The sequence below is a fragment of the Vicugna pacos genome, chromosome 29 (genome assembly GCF_048564905.1).
Source record: "Vicugna pacos chromosome 29, VicPac4, whole genome shotgun sequence".
NCBI classification, from domain to species: domain Eukaryota; kingdom Metazoa; phylum Chordata; class Mammalia; order Artiodactyla; family Camelidae; genus Vicugna; species Vicugna pacos.
In genome coordinates this window covers 12198992-12221822 of record NC_133015.1, presented here as the reverse complement: position 1 = coordinate 12221822, position 22831 = coordinate 12198992, and the positions used below count along the sequence as shown (strand labels likewise).

General features: G+C 36.6%; 1 protein-coding gene across 2 annotated transcripts in view; it reads right to left on the bottom strand.

Annotated features, from left to right (window-relative positions):
• The window catches only part of UBE2W (ubiquitin conjugating enzyme E2 W), a 55645-nt gene extending 33116 nt beyond the window's left edge, over positions 1-22529 (bottom strand). Inside the window, exons 1-2 of one of the 2 annotated variants that reach the window (XM_006202408.3) lie at positions 22427-22529; positions 1374-1465 (exon numbers count right to left, since the gene is read on the bottom strand). In XM_006202408.3, coding sequence (XP_006202470.1) covers positions 1374-1465; positions 22427-22528 — 194 coding nt within the window. In that variant the 5' untranslated portion in view covers position 22529. The remainder of the gene's footprint in view (positions 1-1373; positions 1466-22426) is intronic. The other variant, XM_072951786.1, reaches the window with a different exon arrangement.
• Positions 22530-22831: the final 302 nt, after the last annotated feature.

The following is a 22831-nucleotide window of genomic DNA, read 5'->3' as shown; positions in this document are numbered from 1 at the left end:
AGATAAATGGAGAAGCACAGAGAATTTTTAGGGCAGTGAAAATACTGTAAACACCATAAAGATGATACATGTCACTACACATTTGTTCAAATTCACAGAATGTACAACACCAAGAGTGAACTGTAATTTAAGTTATAGACTTTGAGTGATTATGACATGTCAGTGCAGGGTCATCAGTCGTAACAAATGTACCACTCTGGTGGGGGATGTTGATAAAGACAGAGGCTATGGCATGTGTGGGAGCAGAGGGTGTATGGGAAATCTCTGTACCTTCTGCTCAGTTTTGCAGTGAATCTATAACTGCTCAATCAAGAACCCAGAAATGTTTTAAAGAGATAGTAACAGAGCTAGGGATACATACTACATTTTCAAACATCAGTATATCCGTTCAAATACCAACATATCCTTTCTTCATATTCCTGTTCTCAAAGCTTGTCTCCTGTCTTAAGTACTGATCCAAATGACAAAGTCAAAGGTTAGCCAAAATTGTTTCTTCTGAAAATGAGTGTGTCCCTGTTGTGTGAATTTTGGTTACTTTCACTCTCTGGATCTAGAATATTACCATTTGACCTGTTCTATTTGTCCTACAAGTTTGTCTATAGTAACTTGTATCTTGTTGGCTTCTATCCCTTCTACATTTTTGGAGATTTTTTTTTTAAAGGAGTGAGTCAATTATTTTAAAATTTAAAATTTCCTATTTTAGAACATTGTCTTGTCTAACAGAATTGTTAAATCAAAGGAGTGGGTTGTGAAATCTTAGGATGTTAACTCTTGAAAAAATTTCAAACTAATTCAAATGCTCATTTTTAAAAGAGGGTACCTGTATCTATCTATCCTTCTTGGCACATGTTTGAGAAGAGACTCCTGCTCCACTCCTGAGGAAGGAGCTGAATTAGAGAATAATCAATGTCCTTCTTCTACCCCTCACTTCTTCATCCTCATGGAAAAGTTTCTTATCTATTAAATGAAAATTCTGAGACTGACATTCATTTAGCTACTCTCCTGTAAAGAAAGCAACTAGTATGTTCAGGGGGCAGGAATGGAGATAGCTCTTCACTATTATTCTCTTCAGAGCCTCAAATGTTTTTGAAAAATCTGATAAATAACCTCATACCAAACTGCCCTATTACAGATGAAGACCATTTCATAAAAGAGTCAGCCTAAAATTTTTAAATGCTGCCTCATTAGCAGGAAACTTTCATAAAACAAAACTGTGTATATATATGCATAGAAAAAGATCTGTTTACTCTATCTATATCTTGGTGGAAGAAAATGGGATAAAATGTAAAAATTATTCTGTTTTAAAAAAAGAGTATTCATACATTATATTGATAATAAAAGAAAAACAAATAGTTTAAAATTTAAACACTTACTGTGTAATTGAATTTTGAACACTCTTTTCATTTAAAGTCATTCCGGGAGGTGGGTCATTTTGCAAAGCCAACAGTTCTTTCTGTAGTCGTTTCTAGAAAAGAATATCAATAATTTATACTTTCTTTTTACAACATAATATCCTTCTAGTTACACCATCTGAAATCGTTGATTAGATTTCCTCCAAATGCTCACACCTTTTCTTTTAAAAGCTTCTTAACATTTTCTATATATTTTATATGCCTAATTCTCAGATTTTCAATTGCCTGTTCTATAACTCACAATCCATTGTCAAAATATTTCTAAATATATTTGTAAACATTGATGCTGTAAAGTGGTTATGAAGAAAAGACAGCTACCTATGAAACTTCATAACTATTCCATTAAAGTTATTAAGGTCTCAGCATTGATTATAAATTCCTAATAGTTCTAGTAATGCTTGCTTTATGCTTTTCAATTATAAAAACCATAAGTCTCCATAATCCTTAAATAATGTATCATTCTAGGCAGATAAGCTTTCCAGAAGAACTATATAAATTACCTTTCACGCAAAAAGCCTTTTGAAAAAGTTTTAATAATTTTAGTTTACAACTTACAGCCCCTATTTGTTTTCTTAAAATAGGATCATCCACAGATAATCTAATCTTTCAATACCAGAATACAACATATTTGGGCCTAAGATATATAAAGTTATTTTTTCACATACTATATACCCCCAAGTGGCTATGTATTTGCTTTCTTGTTTGTACAGCTTTTATTGTTCAATTCTTCCCTTATCAACAGTGGACATTCCTTTTCAGCATACAACAAAGCAAAACAAAAACCACAGCAGCCCATAATATATGGGTTTAAAACTCAACGGAATGTTATTAAAATTCTTAATGAATTAAGATTCTTAATGAACATCTTTTCTTAGATCAAAGCATACAGGCATGGATTTCTGTTCAGAACTCCAAACAACTCTCTGCTTAATAGCTAGTTTCTGCTTTTTATAGACAATGAAATATTACTATCAGTATAGCAATGTTTCTAGATTTTTTTTCAATTCATAACACCTTTAAATAAGCCTACCATCATCCAACACTACTACTACAGATTAGAAAACGCCTCCCTTCTTTGTTGACAATCAATGCAACAGCTTTAATAAATGGCCCTCCAAATTGCCAAAAATGAAAAATTTTCCTCAGATCTTGCAATATCTTAATTGCCAGTAAAAATGAAAATAAAATATCAACTATTTGTAATTTCTGACTGCAGTTGCCTCCTAAAATGCAAAATTACAAATTAAAAATTAGTTAAGAAAAATTTTAATTATTCAAAATTTAGAAATAAAGCTGCATAAACTGTTTGAATTAAGAAATACATTTGTGATAAGTGTCTATATTAGAAGAGGGTTTTACACGTTAACAAACATGCATTCTGTTAATTTTCAAAAACACCGGTTCAACGACAACAAAGACTTCTTTAAAAGCTGGAATTCTCAGAGATTTCTGATATACTAACTTGCACAAGGATTCTCTGAGGGGAGGAAGATAATATACAGGTTTCCAAAAGTAACGGACTCTTCCCAGTGTAGGGTATACTGGAAAAATCTTGTTTCAGTGATCACATGTTGGGAAACACTGCTGTGGAAATCCTCCAGATCTTAAGAACTTCACTAAGACAGGGAAGACAGCCCTTGTTACTGAATCCAGGTATAAAAGAAAGTCAATTTGCATAGTTAGCAATTGAAACATGATATAAAGGCAAGCTAAGAAGAACTGTATTGGTGTAATTATCCCAAGGTCTCCTGAACGTAACTTGTGAAGGGTGGTGTAGAAAAAGAAATGTTTTCCCCACCCTGACACTACATGTCCACAGAGGAAGAGGTCTGTGGTAGCCAAACCCCAAGAGAATCTCCAAGTAACTGCTTCCTAAATATTCACATCCTTGTGTAGTTCCTCCCACACTGTACCAGAGCTGGTCTGTGTGACCAACAGAATGCAGCAGAAATGATGGCATGTCACTCCCAAGATTAGGTAATAAAAGATTATGATTTACTTCTTGGCCATTCTCTCTAGAATCACTTGCCATACTGTGAACAGCCCAACTCAGAGGCCCATGCGGTAAGGTGAGGGCCTCCAGCCAATAATCATGTATGATTTGGATGAATCTCCCATCTGGAATCTCCAATTCTGGCCAAGCTTTCAGATGACTATAGCCCTGGCCAATATTTTGACTGCAAACTCAAGCCAGAACCATCCAGCTTTCTGATTCCAGACGTGTGGAATTACATGGGATTATAAATGTTTATTCTTTTAAATTACTAAATTTGGGGGTAATCTGTCATACAGCAATAGATGGTTAATACAGGACCTCTGCTCCAACCTCTCCCCATTAGGAGGGGCTACCATCCACTTCTTCATTTCAGTTTCAGTATCAGATCAGAATCCAAGACATTCACTAGAGCATGTTTTTTAACTGAGGAGGTGGAGTCACTACATTAGACAATTCATGCCAGTCTCTTACTGTTTCAGCTACCAGGCAATAAAATACCTTGCATATCCACATCTCCTGCAATAAAGAGATAGAGCAGGACTAACATTTTGGGGGTTATGAGTACTTAATAAACCCACTAATAAAAGTGATAATTCACCCATATACTTATAAAACTCACAAAATAAGATAAGAGTAGAAGGTCAGTGTATATGGCAGGCTCCTAAAAACAAGAAATTCACTCTTAAATATATCCTTCCTGGAACAGTAATTCAGTAGAGAGGGCCGGAAGTGTCTTTAAGTAAGCAATCAGGTTCTTCAAGGGTCCTCTGGCTCTTCTAAGAAACTGGTTCTAAGTTTCCTGAGTATAAACACAGAAGCTAAGAAAAGAAAGACTTAACAAGTTCGATGTGAAAATAAATGAAAACTCATACTCACCTAAGAATGTGAAGAACTAGTGTTAACTGTTTAGAGATCATACCATGTAGCATCTATCAACAGAATGCTACTATCACATGAGGAGGCATTCGCCTCCTAACTCTGAAGACAAAGTGTTACAAAACTAGATGAGAGACACTACTAGGGCAGAACACTAGCAAAAGCAGAGATACCGCAGCTTTTTAGACCATCACAGCAACACCAGCTGTCCCAGACAGCAGTGAAAATGGCTGCCTCAGACTGAGATAACTGGAGGTGAAAACAACTGCAGAAGGTAACTACTGTAACTAAAGAAGCAAAACTACCCCAAAACCTTTGGAAGCTGAGGGGGCTGACAATTAAGAGTTCAAATGGTCCCTAGCTAAATACCACCCATGTCTGCCCCTAAATTAGAGAGGTAGGGGAGAACTAATTACATATGTTACCCACCATGGTTCTCTGAATCTAAGACACACCATCAATCATAGTCTTATGATTTTATGTAACAGTAGGAACTAAAACTGCTGCCAATTAAACAATGACACACCACTGACAACACATATCTTGATTTCAGATATGCTAAAATATGAAAAAATGCACATTTAAAAACCTATAATATGCTATTAATAAAAGTTTGATTTTCCTAATGCTTAAGTGCTAGAACTACTTGATAAATAAAAATTTAGTTTCTGAGTAAATGTAATAACTTAGGAAGATGCTTCTCTTAATATTTAACACCTATCCCATAATACATGATCTCAATCTGTATTATTTAAATATGCACTTTATTCCCAGAATTTGCATAGCAGTATACAGATATCTGTCCTCTGAGGCAAAAAGGCCAGGCCCAGAATCTAAATGTTCTGAAGCATCACAAGTCTAGGGTAAACCTGAAAACTCTATCTAGACCTCATCTTGTGTCGGCTCAAGTCTGGAAAACTCAGAAATTTGAGCTCTTTGAAGAGATCTAAGTGGGCTGGATCAGTAAGAAAGATTATGATATCTCTAAATACCATTAGAGAAATGATTAAACACTTTCAGAACTGGCCTGGCTCTCCGTGGCTCTATATAGTCCAGCCAGTATCTCCCTGTCTCTCCTTCCTCATGAATGTAAATGAATCAAAGTGATATGAATCCACTGTAGTTTATTATTTTTCTTGGCTAAGAAAACCACTGACAAATTGTGCAATTAACTACTATCAATGTTAACACTGAGAAACACCACAAAACTGAATGGCACCCTAGTATGTCACAATACAATGTATGATGAGTGACCTGCACTTGACAGTGACACTAGTTCAGTTCCTAAAACTTTCTCCCACTTCAACACACGTGAGGGATCATTCCTGAGATGTACTCTCCCCTGTGACCTGGGCTCACCACAGGGGTGGGAGGACAGTATTTCTGTAATATGAAAAGGCTGCCCAGCAGCTTAACATTTCCTCTTCACCACATCACCTCCCCAAGAATCAGTATAATAGCTGCTTCACATCAAAGGTCAAGTGTGAGGACGGAGACAAAAAGGTTACCATCATAAAACAGACACATATATTATTACTCTTAGCCTTATGAGACAACAATGAAATGTGTCTGTTCAGAATATGGGGGAGGGCAGTATAGCTCAGTGGTAGAGTGTGTGCCTAGCATGCATGAGGTCCTGGGTTCAACCCCCAGTACCTCCATTAAAATAAATAAAAACAGAATGGGTAGAGGGAAAAAGTCTCCTATGAAGCAGTCACAGTCTCAAGCAGACACCCACAAGGGTCTGAATCTGAATTCCTGCTAAGAACCTTAGGCAAGAATTTAATCAAGTGGTCAAGGAAGTAATGCCCCAGGCAACTGGCAGAAGCAAAAACATCTTGGAAGAATACAAGTTCTATCCACTGAGGCAACAAATTCTCTTTGAAAAATCTGGAAAGATAATTTAAAAATTAATAAAGACCAAATGCGAAATTATTCAGAGGACAATAGCATACAATACTTGCTGCAATAAAAATTTATACTGTATATATGTATTTACATGCAATACAATATGTATGTGCAGTCGAACTGTAATAATTCTACCTAATAAAACTGAAAAAAAATTAACTATGAAAAGGTATATGCATCCCTACGTTCACTGAAGCATTCCATACTTGGAAGCAACCTAAGCGTCCAACAAGAGAGGAACTAATAAAGAGGATGTGGTACACACATACACACACACACACACACACAACCAGATGGGTACTCAGCAACTAAAAAAAAGAATAAAATCTTGCCATTTGTGACAATGTGGATAGACTTGGACGGTATTATGCTAAGTGAAGTAAGTCAAACAGAGAAAACAAATACTGTATGATTTCATTTATATGTGGAATCTAAAAAATACAACAAATGAACAAATAACAGAAACAGAAACAGAGAACAAGTAAGTGGTTGCCAAAGGGGAGGGGGTGGGAAGGAAGAGTGAAATAGGTGAAGGAGGTTAGAAGGAAAAAACTTTCAGTTACTAAATACATGAGTCACAGGGATGAAATGCACAACATGGGGAATACAGTCAAAAATATTGTAAAAACTCTGTATGATGACAGATGGTAGCTAGACTTACAGTGATCATTTAGTAATGTATAAAAATACTAAATGTTGTGCCCTGGAATTAACATAGTGTTACAGGTCAATTATACTTCAATTTTTTTAAAAAATGAGACATATAAGCTCTTAAAATAAAAATGAAGGTAAACATATCTGATAAGGAAGGCAAAGATAAGTGAAATATAAAACTCTACTTCAATTATTCATTTTTTTTAAAGTGCATTATTTTACATTTTTGCTAATTTCTTTCAATGTCTGGCTTAAAAAAAGGATATCTAGATTTGAAAGATGTCAGGACTAGCTCTGGTAGGTAGCAAGATTTCACCACCAACCAAAGTATGGACACATACAGACCAAATGGGACAGAAAAGAGAGCCCAGATGCAGACCCACACATATTTAGAAACTTGACTGTTGACCAAATTGGAAAGCCTCATAGTAAATGGGGCTGAGACAAATTGGATATTCATTAAAAAAAAAAATTAGATCCCTACCTCAACCCATAAGAATTAAAGACCTAAATGTGAAAGGCTGAATTGCAAGATTTTAGAAGACAATATTTTAGGAGAAAATTTTAGAAAACGTTCATGAGTTCAGAGTAGAAAACTTTTTCTTAAAACACAAAAAGTACCAGCCAAAAAGGAAAAGACTGATAAATTTCCTTTGGGGTTCATCAAGACACTGAAATTGAAAAATCAAATCTTAAACTGGGAAAAGAATTTGGCCATACAAAAGAACTTCTTCTATAAATCAATAAAGGCCAACCGAATTGATTAAAAATAAATAAATAAAAAGTCAACAGGCATTCTATAGAAAAGGAAACACAAATAGCCCATAAACAAATAAAAATGATATTTGACCTCTTTATTAAGCAAAGAATTGTAAAACAACTGCAATGAGATACGCTTCACAAAAATTAAGTCGGACAGTATCAGGTATTGGGGAGCACGTGGCACCCCTGGAACTACCAGGAAGAACATAAACTGATTTAACCACTCTGGTTATCTGGTAAAGCCGAACAAAGACACAGTACAACCCAGCAAGTCCACACCTAGATATATTCCCACACACACATCCCTTAGAGAAAACCATGCCTATGTGTACCAGGAAAAGATGTGTTAGAATATTTAAAGCAGCACTGTTCACAATAAGTTAGGAGTAAAATACACAGCTATGAAAGACTTTGTAACATGGAATACTATTTTAGTCTAAAAAATGTACTGTTACATCCATTGAGATGGATTAATCTTAAAATGTTAAAAAAAAGAAATCAGAAATACAGTATGATTCCACTTATTTAATGTTCAAAAGAGTGAAACTTAATATACCATTTAAAGTAAATCTATAAAGAAAAACAGGGAATGATAAAATCCAGGAGAGCAATTTAGTCTGGGACATAAGAAATGAGGTACCATCAGAAGAGGCATGTACAGGAGGCTTCAAAAGTAACGGTAACTTCTATTTCTCAAGCTAGGTGCATATTTTATTAATATTCTTTATTTTTATTCATATTCTTTAAAACATCCACTTATGATTTTTAAATTCTTTTTTTATGCTTGATACATTTCATAATCTTTTTTTTTTAGGTCACTCTCAAAAAGTCTGGTTATGAAACGAGGGCCTGCAACAGGATGGTAGTTAGCAAGAGAAGTAGTAGAGGGAAGTATCTGTTTTTTAAGAAGAAACATTAGCACAAGTAAATATTTATGAGAAGAACCAAAAAAGGAAGTGACTGATCACCGATATGTAAAATATCTGTGAAGAGATGTTTAAGACTAGGGACTGACTTTACAACCGAATTGTCTTTTCAATGGTAAATGCTATGTATATACAGGAAAAAAAATAGAAACCAAAGTATTTCAAAATTTAAAAAAAAAACCTTAATCTCACCATCCAGTGACCTTTTTAGGGTAGTAATTTTTCTTTTTACTAATCTGTAATTTTCTCGTGTTTCAACAATGAACATATATAAAGTTTCTTTTTTTTAATGAAAAAGAACGAAAACTGAACAGTGTGGCAGGTGTACTGGAGAAGTTAAGACAGAATGAAGGCCAGGAAGCCAGACTGAAAACTACTAGAAAAATAAAGAGTTGAGACATTACTAGTGATCAACTGGAGATACAGAATAGACTGGATTTAGTGGTAAATAGATGGGAGGAGGGAGAAAGAGAAAAATGAGGATGATTCCAGCATGTTAGTTTGTGTGATGGTGGTACTAAAATCTGAAACAAATACAGGAGGAGGAACAGGTAGAGGCAGTCGGTCTCTGTCTTTGTGGGGTTAGAGGCAGCTGAGATTAAAGTCAATTTTGGACCTGTGGAGTTCCAGCTTCTTGTGAGCATTCAGTGATAAACAGAAACAACTGTCTCTACCAGAGCTGAAGCATGGCTGCTCTCTTTACACGAAACTCTTGAGGCTGGTATGCTCTCTGCCATGACCCCAATATAAGCATCCTATGTACTTTAAATCAGCTTGGCCCCAGGAGGCAAGGAGTTTACAACTCTAAAATCAAACCCGAACTTCTCAAGCAAGTTCAGAGGTTATGTCTGGTGTTCTGGAAATTAACACTCCAAATAAACTATATAAGTTACCCAGAAACCTGGACTCTGAATGAAATAAAATACAGTTCTGAGTGTACTGTTCTCCCCTTGTGATCACTACGTTTCATTAGGCCTGACAGAGTTGATGTTTCATTCTAGCTAAGCTTCCTTTGATTTTTGGAAAAATACTTAAATGTGACACAACATTGTAAAATGATTATAAATCAATAAAAAATGTTTTTAAAAAAAGACACAACATTGTAAAATGATTATAAATCAATAAAAATGTTAAAAAAAAAAACTTAAATGTGCCTTTTTTCCCTTATAAAGGTACAATTCAAAATTTTTTACCTTCCAGATTTGGCTACACTGGGCTACATCCAGAGACTCTGATAAGTATTAATAAAGTTATTCAGGCAAATAATATGTCATAAAGCATAAAACATGCTATGTAGTAGAAAACGTAGATTATAGCCAGGGTTTGGCACACATCAGGCCTTAAATAAATACGCTAAGAGTAAAAAGTTGGGTTTGACCTACAAATCAAAATGCAGCTCTACCACAAGAGACAAAAATTGGGATTTAGGGTAACAGAATTTGTCATTTGTTAAAAATGTAAGCAAAATGCAAGCCTTAAGAGGTAAGTTAAGTACTTTAAGAGATATATTTAATTTAAAAATTCAACATCTGCTTTCTAGGAGTGTATATATGTGTAACTTTGGACAAATAATAATCTGTATCTTAATTTCTACATAATTAAATATCTACCTCAGATTGAGAATGATAGGCCAGCAGCTGTAACAACACTTCGAAAATTTTAAAAATATTTTGAAAAGTTTAAGGTTCCAAATACCCACCCTAAGGTAGTATTAAAATTCACAGATGGAAGTTGGGGGAGAGTATAGCTCAGTAGTAGAGTGCGTGCTTAACACGCAAGAGGTCCTGGGCTAGATTCCCTGTACCTCCATGAATAAATAAACCTAAAAAATAAGTGGTGAAATAAAAATAAAAGATCATATCTTTAAATTATGAATTTACCCTAATGAACATTATTAGAAAGCAAATGAAAATATGTATCAACTTCACTTGTTGCGGGGGGGGTTCAAACAACAAACCAGTTTTTCTCTCAGCTAAAATCTATAAAATTTGTCCCAAATATTCTTCAAAACTTATTAATGAAAAGCTTCCTTCTAAGCAAAAATGCTAAATATGTAAATAGAAACTGACAACTTGTTTCCCCATTTTTAGCAAGTAACAAAAGAAAAATAAATAAATCAATAAATCACACTGTCCCTACAGTCAGTCTCTGGTCCTTAACTCCCAGAGCAAGAAGATTCTCTCCCCATCTCAAAATTCTCCCACCTCTCTCTGGACCTCGTGCCTTATCAACTCATCCAGAATGTTGTTTTCAGAGTTAATAATTTGGTTTCTAATAACTTCACCCTTTACCAGTTAACAGCTTCTTCCCTTCAGTCCTCAACTGGGTCTCCTAGCTTTAAAACAACAGCCATCATTCAGCTTCTATTCCTGTCCATTCCTTCCTTTCCTTTCACTGTCCAAATGCATGAACTCAGTTAACACCACTCCCTCTACCTCCCCTCTAATACATTCGTTTAAACTTCAATTCCTGCATTTCTTAAAGTTCAATGCCACTTGCTTATTAAATATAGTGGAGGTCTTATTTCACAGACACCACTTACAGCCTTTCATGTGAGGAGATTTTCCCCCTTTGATTCTGTTATACCAAACTTAGCTCTCTTTCTATTTCTGCCATACTTCGAACACTTTACTTGCTGGGCCCTCTGTTTTGGGGGGTTGGGGGTGGGGAGGTGGACAGGTCCCTCTTTTTGCAGACACCCCCAGAGCAAAGTTTTCTAGCACTTTTGGTAAGCTCCTTCTCTACAACTTTAAATTCACTACTATCAAGTATTTTGAGAGCTAGAAAATAAACCATTCTTGAAAACTTACCCTAAATTATAACGTAAAACTGGGAGTGAGGGGGAGAGGAAGTAGCACATGCTTAGCTTATAATGGTAAAAAAGTGGAAACTCATGAACGTGGCTAATTAAATCATGATTATACCATTAGAACAAATACTGATGCTCAACTCTCTATACCAAAAGGCAGCTTCCACAGCTTGTAAGTTTTATGACTTAAAAAGATCTTATAACATTCTTTTTAAGCTGTAAACTAGGTGGATCTTAATTATAGATCTATCCTTCTTGTAGATTTAGTCTCAAAGGAAGACACATCTGGTTATTTGTAATTTACTGAGCACTATTCTTAGAATACTCTTCTATTTCTAAATTATTTCTAAAGCATTTTTAAAGATGGCTACATTCTTATATAGTTAGATGCTTATCTCAGGAAGAATTTCAAAGACCCCCAGATTCTTGCATCTTCCCATCCATAGTAAAACACTAAAATCTATAACTTGAGATTGTTCTTCATGATGAGCAGTAATCTTGTACCAAGATGTATGCTTGACTGCATATTTTACCTAACCAAAAATCATTTATAAACTGGCTTCTCCCCTGCTTCTTTGGAGCAGCTTCCTCAGAACTAACTGAATGGTTATCTTCCTGCTATAGTCCTCAGCAGGACCCTGAATAAAATTTAAATTCACAACTCTTACGTTGTGTGTCTTTAAGTCAACACTATGCTTAAGGGTAATCAGGCTTATGAGAAGTCCAGTCTGCACTTCACTGACATTAACAGATGTTCTGTCCTCTGCTACATCTGGGAGAACCAATCACAAACTCCCTACACCAAAACACCCCACCCCATGCAAACTCACACCTCCTCCTCCCACATGCACACACAGAAAACAATTACAATTTCAGAAAAGAAGGATCCTGAGACACAACATATTTGGGTTTAGGGAGAAAGCAATCACATAATTCAAGTTTCAATGAAGCAAGACCTAGTATTTATATGCTGTCACAGTAAGGGTTTGTGGACTGGAAACCTAAGAAAAAACCTACTATCAGGGGTTAAAAAAAAAAAAAAAAAGACTTTCACTGAAGCATTATCTCCAAAGTGAAAGAATTACCAAATATTATCTAGTTGAAAGAGATGCTTGTAATTAACAGGAAATGAACACTAATTTAAAAATATTATATAGTTTTCCTTATTCAACTCAATTCTTTAGTTTCTTTAAATTGGGCCCGGAGAGAAGCTGAAGCAAAAGACAGACATCAAAGGAATCAGAGATAGGGCAAAAAAGTAATGTTTTGATATCACTTCTGATCTATTTTGAAAAAAGTATTTACTTGAGTCACTGTTTTACATATTTACTCAGAAAACACTAAGTGATTATTACTAATAGCACACTGCCCTCAGTGAGTTAAAAATCTAACAGAGACAAAGTACCTTTATAGTACGTACAAGGCAGAGGCAAAAAGCCCTATGAAAGAAGTAAAACATGGGGATGGGGGATATATAGCTCAGTGGTAGAGCACCTGCTTAATTAGCAAGTACAAAATCTCGGGTTCAATCCCCAGCACTTCCATTAAATAAACAAACAACACCCCCCCCCAATTTTAAAAAGGAGTAAAACATGCTATAAGGGCACACAAGGTAAGAAAAAGCGTGTACGGCTGTGAGAACTGAGGCTAAATTTGGTGTATTCAGGATGCCAGGTATAAAGATGTAAAGAACTAATGTGGATTTTGAGTAAAATCTAAATTCAGAAATATAGTAGAAAAAGTAGAAGGACTAAGCAGGTAAGTTAGCTAGATAAGTTTAAAAAAAAAATTCCCAGAAATGATGAAAGGACAAGATTGAAGCTGTTGAAACTACCCAGAATTCAAAATGGAAGTTCACTATGAAAAAGTGACTAAAAAGAACTGCTAAGTATTCATAGCAAGTAAAGGCTACTGACACAATCTTCCCGTTTGCAGTAATGTCCAGTTCAACCTAAAGAGAGGAAAGACAGACCCAGGAGCCAGAATCATAAACAACCTGGTTCTCAGTGATTTTAACGGACTGACAAAAAGTCCTCAGCATAGGCCTAAAACAGGAGCTGCATGAGGTAACAATACTGGCCAACAGACTAAAAACAAGACTAACAAGAGATACTCACATTTCAATACAAAGGCTCCAAAAATTATTTAAAACAACAACCAAAAAACCCTTAAGACTGTAATTACTCATATTCAACTCCAAAGACTCATGATATAAAATCTGTAAGCTTGTCTAGGGACACAACTGGCAAAGAGGAATCACTCAGCTCGTAACTGAGCCTAGAGAACCACCCAACAGACACACCTTAATGTACAGTGTTCACTAACCTTCCTCCACAAAGAACTCTCATGGCAGATACTTTGTGTCTTTGTATAAAACAGCCATCAAACAACAGACTACACTAAAATTGTTAAGGCAGCTAACATGCCCTCTGATACGCACAGGAAATGGATGTTCTTTGATAGAATTGTGATCATGTAAACAGCCAGGAACAGAGGTAAACATCTTCATAGTCTCAAATCTGGTTCCTCTTAAAAGATCTCTCTAGAAGTAACAACTCTGAAATTTCTACCATCTAGTCCAAGGAGATGGATTACATCTTATCCAATTTATTTAATTTGCACACCTAAATTCTCCCACTGTAGAGAAGAGTTCTCAACTTAGTCTGCACATTAGACTCACCATGGAGCTGAGAAAAATTCTAATACCCAAGACGCACACCAGGCCAAGGAAATCAATCTCTAGCTGTGTTTAGAGCTCCCCAGGTGATTTCAATATAATGCCAACATTGAAAACCACTAACCTGGATTGTGTGGGTAATTCACGAAAAAACTGGGGGAAAGTACTTATCTACAGTAGAAAATGGAAAAGGCAAACAAGGAACCCAGATGTAGTAACGTTGCACCTTACCAGTTTTAACCTGGCTTCAAAACATTTCAAGTCAGAGGCGGATTGAAATTTATATCAAAATACAGTTAATTTTCATTATTCACAGCAGTTATGTCCTATAAAGTTGCAGCAAATATTTATTTAGCAAGTAGTGAACCACCGTTCTTGGGAAATACAGGATTAAGTTCCTGCAATCTTCTGTTCACATTCAACCAACCAACAATAACCTTAGTTTTTCTGTTTCTGTTCAGAGTTTTTAACATATATTGTTGGTTCGTCAACACTGAATCCTAGGGCAACAGTACATGACAGAAGGAAGGTTACCTAACACACATTTTCTACATAAGGTACATCAGTCTTTTTGCAATTAGGAACATTGAACAGCGCTTCAGTACTACATTTGGGAGCCATTTTAAACAGCGAAATCACCAAAAGCATTAAATAGACCCCAAAAAAGGACCCCTGTCTACTGTACGACAGCTGAAACAAGACAGTGTTGGCCTGTTTTACCTCAGCTGGGAACATGTACATCCAGCAACTCAAACCTCCGGCCACTCTACCCATGTGTGCAAATCACCACAAAAGCATCATGAGTATCGATTTTAGGGTTACAGTAAGTTTTACCAAGTAGGTGGATTCACAAATACAGAACCCATGAATAACCAGAACAGACAATGGAAATATCAAATCAAGGTACCTCAAACTAATTGTTATAAAGACATGAATTCTATGAGGTTTCCACTAAGCAACATAAAGAGCAAAGATGGCACCAACATGCCCAGCTACATAATTTTCTTCACTAGAATCCTTAAATTGGCTTGTCTATTTAAGGAAATGTAATAATTTTTCTCACAACAAATCAATACACTAAAAAAAAATCTATATACTCAACTTGCTCAATACAAATCTTCCTTTCATGTAGTATAAAAGCAAACATATTTTATCAACTAGGTCTAATCACAAAATGCAGCAATGATTCAAACCTCTAGATGACCTCTAAAATGCCCTATGGCTCAATGCTTTTGTAAGTCTAAAAACCAAAGCTGGTATGTCTATTTTAATTATAATAAAAGCCAACATATAAATACATAAATATTCTCAGTAACAGTTTATTAGGATTACAATCACACTTCTTAGTAGTAGGGCTGCAATATAAATTTTCATCTTAAAAACAGCTAACAGCTCCACCCACCTAAATAAATAACTCGAATCAAGCAGGATATTAACAAAACTGATATACTCTCATCTAGGACCTATACAGCTTCAAAAAGAAAACAAGCTGCCACATTAATGTTACAAAGCTAAATATGTTTCAGACCATATATAAGTTAACTCAAAATGAAGCAAAACCTAAATGAAAGAGCTAAAAGCGTAACACTCTCAGAACAGAGGTGTAATAAAGTGTAAATCTTCATGACCCTGAATTAAGTAATGATTTCTCAGATATGACAAATGTACAAATGACAAAAGAACAAAAACGATAGACTGGACTTCATCAAAATCAAAAAATTTTGTGTTTCAAAGGATACCATCAAGAATGTGCAAACAGAGCTCACAGAATAGGCAAATATTCACAAATTACATGTCTGGTAAGCTCAGAACATATAAAGAACTCTCACAACTCAACTATAAAAGGTAACTTAATTTTTTAAAAGGCAAAGGGTTTGAATAGACATTTCTCCAAGAAACATTACCAATAAGTACAAGAAAAGATATCCAACGACAGTCATTAAGGAAATGCAAATCAAAACTGCAATGACATACCACTTCATATCCACTGGCACAGCTATAACGTAAAAAATGGACAACAAATATTGGCCAGAATGTGTAGAAACTGAAACCCTTGTACATTGCTCATAAGAATATAAAACAGTGCAGCTGCCATGAAAAAGTCTTAGAAAATTAAACATAAGAGTTACCAAATGACTCAGCAATCCCACCCCTAGGTATATACCTAAGACATAAAACACGTCCACAAAAAACATGTTCATACTCATAGCTGCATGATTCAAAAAGGAGAAATAATATAGTCAGTTAACTGACAGAAACAGGGTGAAAAAGTCAAATGTCAATTAACTGGTGGATAAACAAACTGTGGTATAACCATAAAATGGACTACTACTCAGCCATAAAAATGAATGAAGCACTGATATAAGCTACAATACGGACAAACCAAAAAAAAATCATGCTAAAAGAAAGAAGGCAGTCCCAAAGGGCACATATCGTATGATTCCATTTATACGAAATACCCCAAATAGGCAAATCTATTAAGATAGAAAACTAATTAGTGATTTTCAGTGGGGAGAGGGTGGGGGACCAGACACGATACCCAGGGAACAGAGGATGACTGCAAATGGGGAAAAAGCTTCTCTTCGAGGTGATGAAAATGTTCTGGAATTAGTGATGATGGTTGTGAATATACTTTAAAAACCACTGAATTTTACACTTAAAGAAAAAAGGTTAAGTTTTATGGTATGTGAATTATATTTCAATTAAAAAAAGAAAAAATTCAATGTGCCATTTAAAACTGATGTAGAAAGCTCAACATTTTACTTGGCTAACTCTCAAATTTTGAAGAGGATTGGCAAAGAATGTATGCTAATTAGAAATCATACTTCCTCCCTCCTTCCTGTGGTTTGGAATTACAAGAAGAGACGTCATATAAAGGAAATCTGCTTTTTTCCCACTGATAGCCAACACAGGGCCAGGTATCAAAATTTTCAAGTGAGTATCTGACAGGGGTAGTTTAAAATAAGACGACTACAGCATTATAAGATGGAACTCACAAACAACTCCAAAGACCTAAAACATGAATTTATAATTTTATCCTGTATGATGGGGGGAAAAAAAGGTTACACAGCTGTTAAGTGGCAAAGCTAGAATTCAAACCAAGTTTATCTGAATCCAAAAGCTGTGCTTATTCCTTTGACATTTACAGAGGACCTACTACACATCGGGCACTGGGGTGTGTCGAAGAAAGTGTATGCTGATTAACTACTAATATGTCAGGGCTGTGAAGGAGACATTTAGCAGGGTGAGGGGACCAGCAAGTGCCAGGGGTGGAAGGGCTATTTTACACTGGGTGATTAAGGAAGGCTTCCCTGAGAAAAAACTACATTTGAAAAAAGATCTGAGAGAAAAATGGAAGTGAGCCACCAGATACATGGAGAAGAGCCCTGAAAGCAGAAGAAATAACACAGGCAAAGACTGAGGCAGAAATATCAAGAAGGCCCACAGGGCTGTAGAGAAGTGAGGAGGGTGGGGTAAAGGGTGTTGAACAAGATAGATTATGTAAAGCCTTCCAGGCCATTAACACGGATTTTGAGTTACATTCTGAGTAGAACAGGGAAGCCACAGTAAGAATGCAAGTGAAGTGACATCTGACTTTTGTTTTGAAAGAATCTAAATAATGAGAAAAGACCATCAAGAAATAAGGGCAGAAGCAGGAAAACCAGTTATGAAGCTGCTGATATAACGCAGATGACAGACGATGATGCTTTACATCAGGCAACGATGCAGAAGACTGCACAGCTGGATTCTGGATTTATTTTGAAGGCAGAGCCGGAAAGAACTTGCTGATGGTTTGACTTTGGGGTGGGATGAAACCAAGGTTTCTGGCTGAACAAATGAAGAATGAATTTGTCATGTACCACATGGGGAATACTACAAAAAGAACAGGTTTGGGAAAGGGAGATCAAAAAAGCAGTTTCATAAATGTTTACCTTTGTTAATCTGCTTTTGTCTTAACCACTACACTACACACTGATTTTTGAGCAACACAGCTGTTAAGTAGTGAAACAAAACCTGAATCCAGGTCTTCTGATTCCAGATGCTGGGCACTTTTTTAAATGAAGTTTTATAAAAACAACTGAATAAGATTACAGTTTTTCTCAGAGTAAAGTAACTCAAAGGTATGCACCATTTGTTAGTAATCCAAAAACTACATTCACAAATAAGGGCTATCACATGAAATTTTTAAATATCTGACAAACATGAACAAGTAGTATTTAGATTAATAATGAAGCAGACAATAGGGATATAAAGATGCAATAAAATTCATCTAACAAATCCTCAATTTAGATAAATCCTATCCAGAAGCATATTTTCAGAAAAATGCCAGATCACACCTTCTAAAACTCTCCTTAATAATAAAGATTATCTTTGAACAGTAAGTATTTGCCATTATAATTTTACTCAGTGCATGAGTATATGCATAAAGAACCTTTATGTAAATTTTGATAAAGTAACTTTATAACATATAAGGAATATTTTCCTCTCATTTTTTTAGCTATAGAAGCTATAAAACATTTTAGTAAATGTTTAATTCTTGACTGAAAAGTAATTGCCCCAATGATTTCTCTACAATCCAAAACTTTTAATATGTTCTTTTCCTACAACTTCATAGCATCAGTAGATTTCACAGCTTGGTTTCTAACTGCAGCTTCACTACTTAGTCGCTATGTAGCTTTGGGTAAGTCACTTTCCAAACAAGTAATCACTGTCTCTATTAGAATGAAATAGGATTATCTGACTTCCCATTTTACAAGGTTGGAATAAGAATCCAGAAAGAAAGAAAATGAAAATACTTTGAAAAACATTAAAGTTATGGCAAACACATAAATCAAGCAAATAAGACAATTTTGGGGGGAATATACATGTAATATAAATAGGAATTTTAAATTATTCCTTTATAGGTACTCAACCTTACTATAACAGAACTCCTAAATAGACTTTTCCAAAATAGAATTAAAGTAATGCAGAATTTGATATGTAGGAATGCTTTTTGAAGTGTCAAGTGATGGACAAACATCTACTGTAGTGCATTTAAGAGACAGACAGAAAGAATTTTTTTCCTATTCTCATGGAAATCTATGGCCCAGGGGAGTGGAAGAGACCTGAAAAGCTAAATAAAAGACCCAAACCAACACATTAGGACAAAAATAGAAGGCACCTTATAAAGAAGTAATTGATTAACCGCAAAAAGAAAAATACCACAATGACTGCTTTGAGAATTAAGAGAAGATGATGACCTCATCTTTATGCTTTTGTTCACAATGTAGTCTACTATCTACTTATGACTGTCATTCACACAGAACACCTTCAATTCTGTTCTACAGTGTTCCACTTTTCCTTCCACACTTGCTCCAACAGCTCCCTGACAGTGCCATTCCTCGCCACGGTATCCAGCCAACCTACTCTACAATCCTAACTATACCCCCCAAGTCCCCAGGGATGAGTGAGCCTCAGGATCCAAGATGACAGTCAATCTTCTAATTTTGATTATGTTGTTAACCCTTCATGACATCAACGAATAGTCATATGGAATTTAATTGTCAAGACAACATGACTGCAATAAGAACGTCAGTAAGAGCGTATAGTCTACCTCTCTCAATCACTACAGCCCAATTATTTGAGTAAAGAGCAATGCAGAACTGTGTATAATCCAAAATCATTTTTTATTTCTAAGCTATCTCAAAGTAAGCACACCTTCATCCACCGCCTATTAGTAAATCTCAATCTCCTTTCAACTAACCAAATTAAGAGTCAATAGTTTAAGACCCAATTAGGCAAGAGAGAGAAAGAAAATGCAGAAAATCCACAAGAGTAATTCAATTGACCATTTCTCTCAATTATATCACTGTTTCTAGAATTGATAAATATCAACTATTACGCACTGAATTTCTAAGATCTTAAGACATAACATAAAGGTAGTTACGTATCGAAAATTAATAAATCTAGATGGTCAAATTAGAAAAGTATCTAGGTATACTTAAAAACTTCCAACATAAAAATATCTGAATGGTACAGATAAATTCTAAAATCAGAAAATATATCCATCCAGGAGGCAATATTAGTTAATTATTTCATAATACGAAAGATACTAATAGGGAAAGAAAAAAAAGATTAGGTACAAAATGAAAAAAGAAACATAACACAAAAAACACAATTTTATGGTTTAGCTGAAAACAGAATACCCTAATATTGCTATACTTTTAAAAAATGTTTTGAATCACATAAAAATTCACTTTCATAATGCTTTGTAGTTTGGAGATAGAAAGTTTGTACCAAATAATCTAAGTCCCTAAAATGCTAAAACTAAAAATTTGCTATGAAAAACTTTCCATTTAATACTTTAAGATTTCTAGAAGTATTAAAGTTAAATGTAGATCTATTTCTTTATTAACTTCTGTCAATTTTAAGTATCACCACAAGCCCACCATTCTCTCTGAACAGTTTCTTAAAACATAATTAAAATAGGAAACATGAGTTTTCCATTCCTCTAATCAAAAGGCATAACAGAATAAAGGGTGAAAAGTCAGGGGTAGTAATTGGGACACAGAAAAATGCAGTATTCCACTGGCAAGTGTTGGTTCCATTGCTTAAGTCCCCATGTAAAATTCAAAACTGTCAAAATTAAGTTTTGTACTAAGTTTTTTCTCTTAAAAACTGAAATCTGTCTTTTCCAAACACTTGAAGTCTACATTTAATCAGCTGATTGGTTATCCCTATAATTCTGTCAAATATAATCACAAGTATTGTGGATTTTAATCTTTTTACACTTAAAACGAATGGTTTTAATCTTAATACAAATATTCTTAAATTGGTCATATAGCCGATCTACTGTTCAACTGGTGTTCTAGAGTTCCTTTTTTGGCCTCAAATGACGAAACTTTTCTAACGTCTCTGGGGAGAAGAGGGTACAGTATAATGTTTCCTGAAATTGTTCTTTTTTCTCTGGACCATTTCATGACATCTCTTCACCGAGGAATGTTACACACAACTTTTTTTTTCCCTATTCTGCAGGAAAGTCCAGAGGGAGAAGCAAAGGTAAAAAGAATATTGTATGAAGAACAGGTTGAAAGAAGACAGATGACACAAAAGCACAGAAGTATGTGTGAAGCAAGTACATACACAAAAGAGGAAGAAGATGCAGAAAAAAGAAGAGAGAAAAGAAAAGCACTGTTATCACCTAAAAAGAGGAAAACACAGAAGGATAGAGAAATTTGCTTATTTTTCTAGAAACAAAAGCACAAAACCCTTCTAAGAAAAACCTGGTCTCTTTCTTTAAGATGATGTTAAAACTCTAAAAAGTGCTCAGGGAGTTCTGCCTTCTTCTCTTCCTATGTGTTTTGACAGAGCTAGTCTTCATCTGTAAATTAAATGCAAGCTATAGATAATGCAGAATTAATCTCTAGAAAACTGCAATTGTGGATGCCATCTTTGCCCGGAAAAAAACCAAACTCCTTGGATTCCGGGAAAAAAGGAGTATATTAAGTTGGAAAACCAGAAAACCACGCATTGTCAAGTCAGGTAGCTGTAACACGGATTAATAAACGCCTTCGACCAACCTAAGGTTCTCCTAAAGGTCTGGGAAAGGAGGGTAAAGGGCTGTAGCCTTACCGCGACCGCAGGGTGGGGCACCGTAGGAAAAAAAAAAGATTTTTTGAGGACGAGCTATCCCGGGAGGTATAGGGGGCTGGTAACTTGTCTCTCGGGGAGACTGCATATTAGGCGACAAATGATGTTGATGGGCGAAGGGCAGTTTCAGGGGGAGTGAGAAAATGGGCTGCTGGATGTTATGTTCGCTGAGAGCGCGGAGGCTGATAGAGGAAGGTACCCATGGGGCAAAGGACTAAGAGTCAAAAGGAGAGCCAAGGGGCCAAGCCGCCAGGGAGGCCGGGCGTGGGAGGCCTGAGCAGAGGCCGCGAAGCGCCTCTGCAGCCAGCCGCCTTCTTCGGGAACGCCTTTCCAGCTCCCCCACACTCAGCCCCTCTCACGGCTGCCCCTGCCCCAGCGACAACGGCGAGAGCAGCTGTTTCCGCCCAGCCGGGGACCGCGGAGGAAAGGCATCCCTGGAGCCGGGGGCAGGCCAGCGGCAGCCATCCGGGTGAGCTGGAGGTGATTCCGAGACCACTGCCGCTGAGCCAACACCAAACTTCGCCCTGTCCTCCCCTTAGCCTTCTTTATCCCCCAACTTCCCGGCCGGCTGGTGTCCGCTTCGACCGACCGAGACCCCCCCTTCTCCCGCCCGCCTCTCACCCCTCCCCAACGCCCTGAGGCTGGGAAAGGACCGGCCACCGGGGCCACTCTGGAGCCCGCCCGGGTGCCCCAGAGTCCCAGACACCGCCCCCAAGGAAACGCCCGCATCCTCTCCGCGGCTCCGGAGCCCGCCCAGATGCTGCAAACTCCTCTTACCTGCATCGACGCCATGATGGAACCATCCCCCCAAGGCCGGCGAGGCCAGAGACGCAGGGGGCGGAGCTGCCGTGCTCGCGTCACGCCGCGGGGGCCCAGCATCCCGGGCGCGGGGGGCGGGGCCTCTGATGGGAAGGGGATGGCGGGAGGGGATTGGCTGGCGCTCTAGGCGCCCGGAGTGGGAGGGGCGGGAGGGGGCGAGAGGGGCCGAGGTGAATGGCGCTGTCGGTATCTTCGGTCACGTCCAGCTTCCGGCCGTCCACCACAAGCCCACTGGCTACCTTCATCGCTTAAGAAACGCTGCTCTAGTTCTGAGCCCCCGCCACGGTTGTTATATATATAACTATATAACTATATGTATATATATAACTATATATATATGTAACTATATATATAAAACAAAAA